The sequence below is a fragment of the Eriocheir sinensis genome, chromosome 41 (assembly GCF_024679095.1).
Source record: "Eriocheir sinensis breed Jianghai 21 chromosome 41, ASM2467909v1, whole genome shotgun sequence".
Taxonomy (NCBI): Eukaryota; Metazoa; Arthropoda; class Malacostraca; order Decapoda; family Varunidae; genus Eriocheir; species Eriocheir sinensis.
The window spans coordinates 15,238,354-15,245,837 of NC_066549.1; the positions used below are offsets into that span (position 1 = coordinate 15,238,354).

General features: G+C 46.9%; 1 protein-coding gene across 1 annotated transcript; it reads right to left on the reverse strand.

Annotated features, from left to right (window-relative positions):
• Positions 1–252: 252 nt before the first annotated feature.
• On the reverse strand, positions 253–7,172 carry LOC127009715 (PSME3-interacting protein-like). Its single transcript, XM_050883074.1, has 5 exons — positions 7,006–7,172; positions 5,115–5,317; positions 4,774–4,899; positions 3,654–3,862; positions 253–2,484 (listed from the first exon to the last, which is right to left on the reverse strand). The coding sequence occupies exons 2-5, from the start codon at positions 5,306–5,308 to the stop codon at positions 2,168–2,170; spliced, it is 846 nt and encodes a 281-aa protein (XP_050739031.1). The 5' UTR covers positions 5,309–5,317; positions 7,006–7,172; the 3' UTR covers positions 253–2,167.
• Positions 7,173–7,484: the final 312 nt, after the last annotated feature.

The window sequence follows — 7,484 nt, forward strand, 5'->3', positions numbered from 1 at the left end:
GTCATGTGTTTCAAGAAGTGAAAATCCCCACCACAACAAAACTAAGCCATTGTATCAACATGAGCAGCTTGCAGACCTTTAAATACTTTGTCATACTCACCTGTGTGGTGGCCAGATGCAGGACTGGAAGCGTTGCCCTGTGTTCTCCTTGGCCAGGCATTCACCTGTACATTTTTCTGACAAGAGATCCTCCTCACCATGAGTGAGGTGATCCTTGCTGCAGTGAAATTGTTGGTGAGGCACACACACAAGTGTCTAGAATATCTGTATTACATACTCAAGATCTTCAAAAGTTTTATCCCTTAAATTACTACACAGCAATCACTTACAGCCTAAAATAAAGTTAACAGTTTTTGTTGCAGTCTGTAAACTGAGTCAGAATGGGAACCCTTGACGTAATTCTAAACTGGCTGCCTTGCGCCGGCCAAACAATGCTGCGCCACTCACTGATCCTCATCAATAACAACAGTAAACCTCAATGTAAAGGACCCTGATATAACAGATTTCACATTTAATGAAACTGATATAATAATAATACAAGTGGCAATATTTATTTTTATTGACAAATTTGCCTTCTGGCCTAAAATTTCCATCTGGCCGCAGGAAATGTAACTTTGTCAATAGTGTTTAGCCGTGTGCCAACTGGCCGGCTGCTTGCGGTCATAACACTGGCTGGGGAAAGTTGGCTGTTACTTGTGTTACTCAAGAACACTTATTATTTTATACATTGGCATCAACAGACTTCCAGTCCAGCACCAACACACGCCTCCCCCTCACTGGTCCATCAAGGCGAGGGTTGACTGTAGTCATCAACATTTCAAGGCAGCGGATTCACAAAAAGTGTGAAGGTAATGACATTTGCATTACATTTGGGGAAAGTTTAGAATTATGTTGCCATTTTGTAAAGGCAATACAAAAAAGTGACCTCACCAAATGAATGTGAAGCTCCACTAATGCTGTTAATGAGGAGAGGTTCCCACTCCAACACAGTGTTGGGCCGCCATGAACAGTGAACTGAAGTGTTGCATACAAAGCCCATTCCACGCCTGAGAAGACAAAGTCCCTGCACCACAAAACAAGTCCACCACTCGGCTGTCCTCCCTGGAGGGCTGCGGCGGCCCTGTGACCAGGGCACACCACAGGCCCTCACAAGGTGCTGCTCTTCCTCCAGCAACAACATCAGCATCCCTGGGCCAAGACACCAAGCCAGCCACACATCCCTCAAGGTCTTGCCCAAACAAGGCAGGTGACTGTACACTTCTTGGGAGGAATTATCATTATTTTGTCTCCCTAATAAAGGGTGGTCTTGGATCACACTTAATTAACCAAGTGAAAACAAAATTCACTCCTGCCGCCAACAAAGGCAGGACTTGAGAGGCTGTCCACGGCGGGGTGACCAGCGAGGTGATGCCCGCGCCACACTGCCAGGGCCTGTTTCCTGCACCATTCTCTGCACTGAGGTGTGGGTTGTGACCTGGGGTACCCCAGGTCCTGGGTGTTCCCCCAAGGCATAATTCAAGGTTTTTAGCAGCATGAGTTGCATGGCCGCCCAGCTGGTCAGACTGTAGTGTGGACCAACGCCAAGACTCAGCCTCAGCGCCAAGGCTCCATCCAGCGGCCCGGTGCCTTGGGTCACCCCTCACATGTGTATGTGTGTGTGTGTGCAGGGTTTGGGTCAAGGTTGTGAGCTGCACCGCCACTGCACTGCACTGTGCATTAGTTTGGTGATTTGTTATTCTTTGTATATTTAAATCAGGCAAACTGAAAACTGCAATTCACACAACATACTTATCTTTCTTGTATTTCATTTGTGTGTTTTTTGTGTGAAGTCTTTGAATGTTCACAACTTTAAGGATGTTTTGTCATTCCATATTTTTAAATTCAAGATTTTTTTAAAATACTTATATAGCAATAACAAAGACTTAACATTGACTTAGGTCGATCTCACACACAAATCCAAATCTGCTTTGTGTGTACCAGTCCACAGTGTGTGTGTGTGTGTGTACTAGTCCAGTGTGCAGTGGCAGTGGTGCAGCTCTCAAGCCTCTGCAAGTCCAGGATATTATTGGTGGCAGGAATTATATATAACCAACTTGTCTCCTATTGTCTATGAGCTCCTATAAGGAACATAACTACCCAGTGCCTCCACCCGGCCACCCCAGGTACCTCAGCAGCCCTGCTGGCCGCTGCACTGGGCCATGGGCTTCACGATCCGGCCGGTGATGTCGCGAGGCTGTTGGGGCACCTGGCTCTGCACGTCCTCATCTTCATCACTGTCAGAGTCCACATTGTTGTCGGAGTCACTGGAGTCGGTGTACACCCCAAGGCCCGGCAGCACGGCAATGCACTGCAGGCCGGACTTGGGGGCTGCCACGCAGTTTGCCGGGGCAACGTGTGGGGCTGGGTGCTCCTGGCCAGCCGGGGCAGGACTGTCAGCCTGGAGGGTTGCTGTGGAGTCCTCCACCGGGCTCTCTTTGTCAGAGTCTGAAAGGTTGGGTTTTTGTGTGAGTAAACTGGTAAAAACAAACCTCCGTGAAACAAGCAAGATTTTAGACAGGCCTGGAAAGGGAGGTGGAGGGAGGCTGTCTTAAAAAAATGCATGAAACGGGAGAACTGGAATCTTGGGTGGTGACTCAATTTGACGGACTGAAAGGAGGCTGTCATAAAAAGACATAAAAAAGAGAGAACTGGAGTCATGGGCAGTGAGTGGCTGTAACAATAATATATACCATTCAATCACACATTAAATAAGTACCATGAATGCAAATCTGGTGCAGTAAGAGACAAGGGTATAAAAGGTTACTACCCATCCCTAGGCATTCACACAGGACATGACCAGATTTTAACAACATGGTAAGTATATAATATTTCTCACTTATTCTATGGGACAGGAAAATAATGAACACAAGCTCCAACTACTAACACCCATAGCCATAGAACATGAGAGTGTGGCAAATTTCATTCTCACCACATTGCCAAACCATCTCAATGCACCACGCTCCACCCACTCCACCACTTCACAATCCACTTCTTTCACTGTCACACCCATACCAAACCTCTTGTGCTCACTTTCATTACTTTCTCCATCCCATGGGGGCTTCGTGGTGCAGTGGTTAGTACACTCGGCTCACACCCAAGAGAGCCCGGGTTCAATTCCCGGGAGGAGTGGAAAAATTTGGGCGGCGTTTCCGATACCCTACGCCCCTGTCCACCCAGCAGTGAATGGGTACCAGGTATTAATCGGGGGTTGTGTCCCGTCTCCTGGAATCTGTTCCCTTCTCATATAATTCCTTCCCCTTCTGTCTCTCTTCGGCATATGACCACAGATGTTGCGCCGACTAAACGAAACTTTCCAACTTTCTTTTCTCCATCCCATCCTGACACACCACATGCACCTCTTATACAACTCATTTCCACTGCACGTATTCTCAATTGCTGTGCTGCATTCCGTGTCCACGCCTCTGATGCATATGACAGAGTTGTTCCTTACTCCCCTCTTTACCTCCATGCTCACACTTCTACCTCTCATAACTCTCTCCACAGCACCCACTACCTGTCTGCCCTTCACTGTTCTTTCCCTCACCTCACCTTCCATACTTCCATGCTTCCATAAAAGTACACTCTTATCTATGGCTCTGCTAACACCAACCCACCTGACTTCAATCTCTTGGAGTGACTCGCCGTGGGAGCATCGCCGGCCCTGTCCTCCTCGCTGCTCTTCCTCTTGATGGCCCCGGCGAGGAGGGAGAGATGGGACGGCTGGCGCTTCCCTGTGCCGGCGCTCTTCCGGGCCTCGGCTGCCTTGATCTCGGCGCGGATCTCCTCCTCGGCGATGTTCTTCTGCATCGCCGACACCTTTCTCCTGAGGGATTGATGGGTGGTTGTTGTTGTTGTTGGTGGTGGTGGTGGTGGTCGTGGGGTGGGGTGGGGTGGGGTGGGGTGGGGTGGGGTGGGGTGAGATGGGATGGGATGGGATGGGAAGGCAAGGGAAGAGAAGGGATGGAAAGATAAGGGAAGAGTATGGAAGAGAAGAAAAGGAAAGGAAACAGAAGGGAAGGCAAGAGAAGGGATGGGAAGGGAAGGGATGGGAAAGGAAGGCAAGGGAAGGGATGGAAGGATAAGGGAAGAGTATGGAAGAGAAGGAAAGGAAACGGAAGGGAAGGCAAGAGAAGGGATGGGAAAGGAAGGGAAGGGAAGGCAAGGGAAGGGAAGAGAAGGAAAGGAAAGGAAAGGGAAGGGAAGGGAAGGAAGAGAGGGATGGGGAGGGAAGGGATAAGAAGGGAAGGGAAGAAGGGGAAGTCTGTTTAGAGAATAGAATGAAAGCAAAAACACAAACCTACATTTGCTCTTTCTATAATGACTTCACTCTCCCTCCTTCCTATTCACGCCAGTCTTCACACTCTTGGCAATCATGCTAACATGCAAGAGTTGAGTAAACAAATAAATTAGTCTGTTTGGAGAATAGAATGAAAGTACAAAGACAAACCTACACTTTCTCAATAATGACTTCACTCTCCCTCCTCCCTATCCATGCCAGTCTTCACTCTTAGCTATCATTCTATCACACAAGTCTCAAGTACAAAATAAGTGTCTGGAAAGTAGAATGAAAGGAAAGAAACAAACCAACACTTGCCCTCTCTATAATAACTTCACTCTCCCTCCTCCTTTCCCATCCACTCCAGTCTTCACTCTTCCCAATCATTCTATCATGCAAGTCTTGTTACAATAGTACAATGGAAGCAAAAAAATAACCCTGCACCCCCCCAGACAGACCTGTACTCGGCGATGGCAGTGTTCTCCTCAGTCCGCACTCTGATCTCCTCCTGCAGCTTTGTGCGGTCAACCAACTCAAGGAAATCCACCTCGTCATCCTCCAGCCCACGCACCATGTTCTTGAACCTGACAAAAGGGGGGACTATGAGAGAGAGAGACAATGCTATGAGAGAGACAATGGTATGGGAGAGACAATACTATGAGAAAGAGAGATAATGGTATGAGAGAGATGATGCTATGAGAAACAGAGAGACAATGCTACGGTTTGTGCTTTAAAGAAATAAAGAAAAAAAATGAAAGAAAGAAAAAGAAAATAAGTAAAGAAATAAATTCTCCCTTACTTGTGTGCCTCATCGTACTCCTCCTGCTTCTTATTGCGCTGCTCCTGGAGGCGGTCGTAGAGGGAGCGGGGGTCGTGGGGAGGTTCCTCTGGGGCCTCCGCCGGGTCACTCTCCCCGCGGTTCTTGTCCCATTCCTCCTGGCGGGCGCGGCGACGCTCCGCCACCTCCTTCTCGGTGATGAACCCGCTGCTCATGGTGACTGTCTGCAGGGAGGACAGCACACTCAGCACTCACTGTTATAGACACACACTGCAGGACTGGTGTTTTGAGACAAAGTTGAGACATTTCCTTCAAAAATGATGAATCTCACAGAAAAGGTTTTGTTCACCAATGTGAGACATGTATACTAGAATTTTACCATTTAGCTGCAGCATCTCAAAATACCATGTATGCCTTCATATTAAAGTTAAAGCATAAAAATACATGCCCTTAAGCCATAATGTGAAGGAATATATGGTATTCTTAGATGGCAGAGGTAAACTAATCCCTAACCCCTGCAAGAATCAACTCTTAATGCATTCCCTGCATAGAAGAAATGACTGACAGCTCATACTACACACTTATATTCAGTAATGGACCGTATTGGCTATCCAGCGGCGACTCGGAGAAAGTACTGTTTTGACTTAACTCAGTTCCTCTTTTTCTATTTCGGGAAAAATTAATACTGGCTGTTGTTTTGAGCCAAATGTCCAAACGTGGTACCTGCTGGTAAAAAAAAAATTATTTACCCTTTGCTTGTAAGGTTTTAAGGTTTGCGTCTGTGTGTGGTGTGTGTGACCACTGAGGGGTGAATGTGCCGCGGGCCGCAGTCACCTGCGCGGCCGAAACAGAAAAAACACGGCTTGGAGGTGTCTTATTTTTTTGCCCAGGGCTTCATTTTGCTCTCCAGCAGCTTAAGAATGATTTAACTTGCTGTTAAATAATTGTTAGTTTAAGTACCTGTAGTAGCTATTTTGACTTCTGGTCTTCAGATAAGTGATTTACAGATGCCCTCTCCAGCGAGAGGACATCTGTAAATCACTTATCTTAAGACCAGAAGTCAGAATAGCTACTAACAATTATTTAACAGCAAATTAAATCATTCTTAAGCTGCTGGAGAGCAAAATGAAGCCCTGGGCAAAAAAATATGAAACCTCCAAGCTGTGTTTTTTCTGTTTGGGCCGCTCAGGTGAATGGCCCACGGCACATTCGCCCCTCAGTGGTCACACACACCACACAGATGCAAACCTTAAAACCTTACAAGCAAAGGGTAAATACATTTTTTTTCAACCACCAGGTACCACGTTCGGACATTTGGCTCAAAACGACAGCCAGTATTAATTTTTCCTGAAACAGAAAAGAGGAACCGAGTTGTCAAAACAGTTCTTGTCTCCAAGTCACCGCCGGATAGCCAATACGGTCCATTCTACATTATATATAACTGCCTTTGCATTCCCACTTAAAAGAATGTCAAGCTATTGTTACCCCCCTCAACCTCCCCCCACCTTTATCTTTGACCAAACCTAACATCTGGATATGAGAGGACATTGAATAAGCTAATAAGTATCAACTGTGAGGTAAACCATTGAGTTAATGTATGCAAAAGCCATCATTTACTAGGATTTAATCAGCCTTTTCCTTCAGCAATATGTGTGTGGTGACATCTGGTCTGGGTGACAGGTGGTGATGGCGCCGAGGGTCACGTCACTAATCTTCAACCACTTTACCCTCCCAGACATCATTCTTCCACTACCTCTCCCTCAATGCCACCCTGCATCACACATTCCCCTGCCCCCTGTCCACCCTGCCACCACCCGGCGCCTCCCCCCTCACTCCACACGGCCCGCCCTTGCCACCTCCACCCACCTCCCACAGCCACAAACTTTCCCCAGCACATGAATCCTTCACTCACCCAGCTCAAAACCTTCCCCGGGAGTATCCTGCAGGAGGCGCGCACGTCCTGGCACGGTCACGGGGCAATAAGACACAATAAGGATACCAACAGGACGGGCCGCTACGCCATCATGGGTCCGCGAGTGGCCGCCAGGGAGGGTTTGTTTACCTCCTCTCTTGGTCTTGGTCTGGGTGACGGTGATTAACTTTTGGCTTTTTTATAGAGATTTTCACACTAGTTATACACAAATATTCACTCTATTTAGATATATACGCCTAATTCAAGGACTTTTATTATTATTTACCTGCTCAAAAGATAATAGAAGCATGGTAAGACTCTGTAGACATGGCCTTAAGTTTAATTTCCGTAAGTCACAAAACTCATATCTATAGGCCTCTATATCTATTCGACTACGATCTATAGGCCTAATTCAAGTTTATTTTGTTAATTGTTTACAGAAAAGATGCTAGGAGTATGTTGGGAAGCTGTAGATGTCT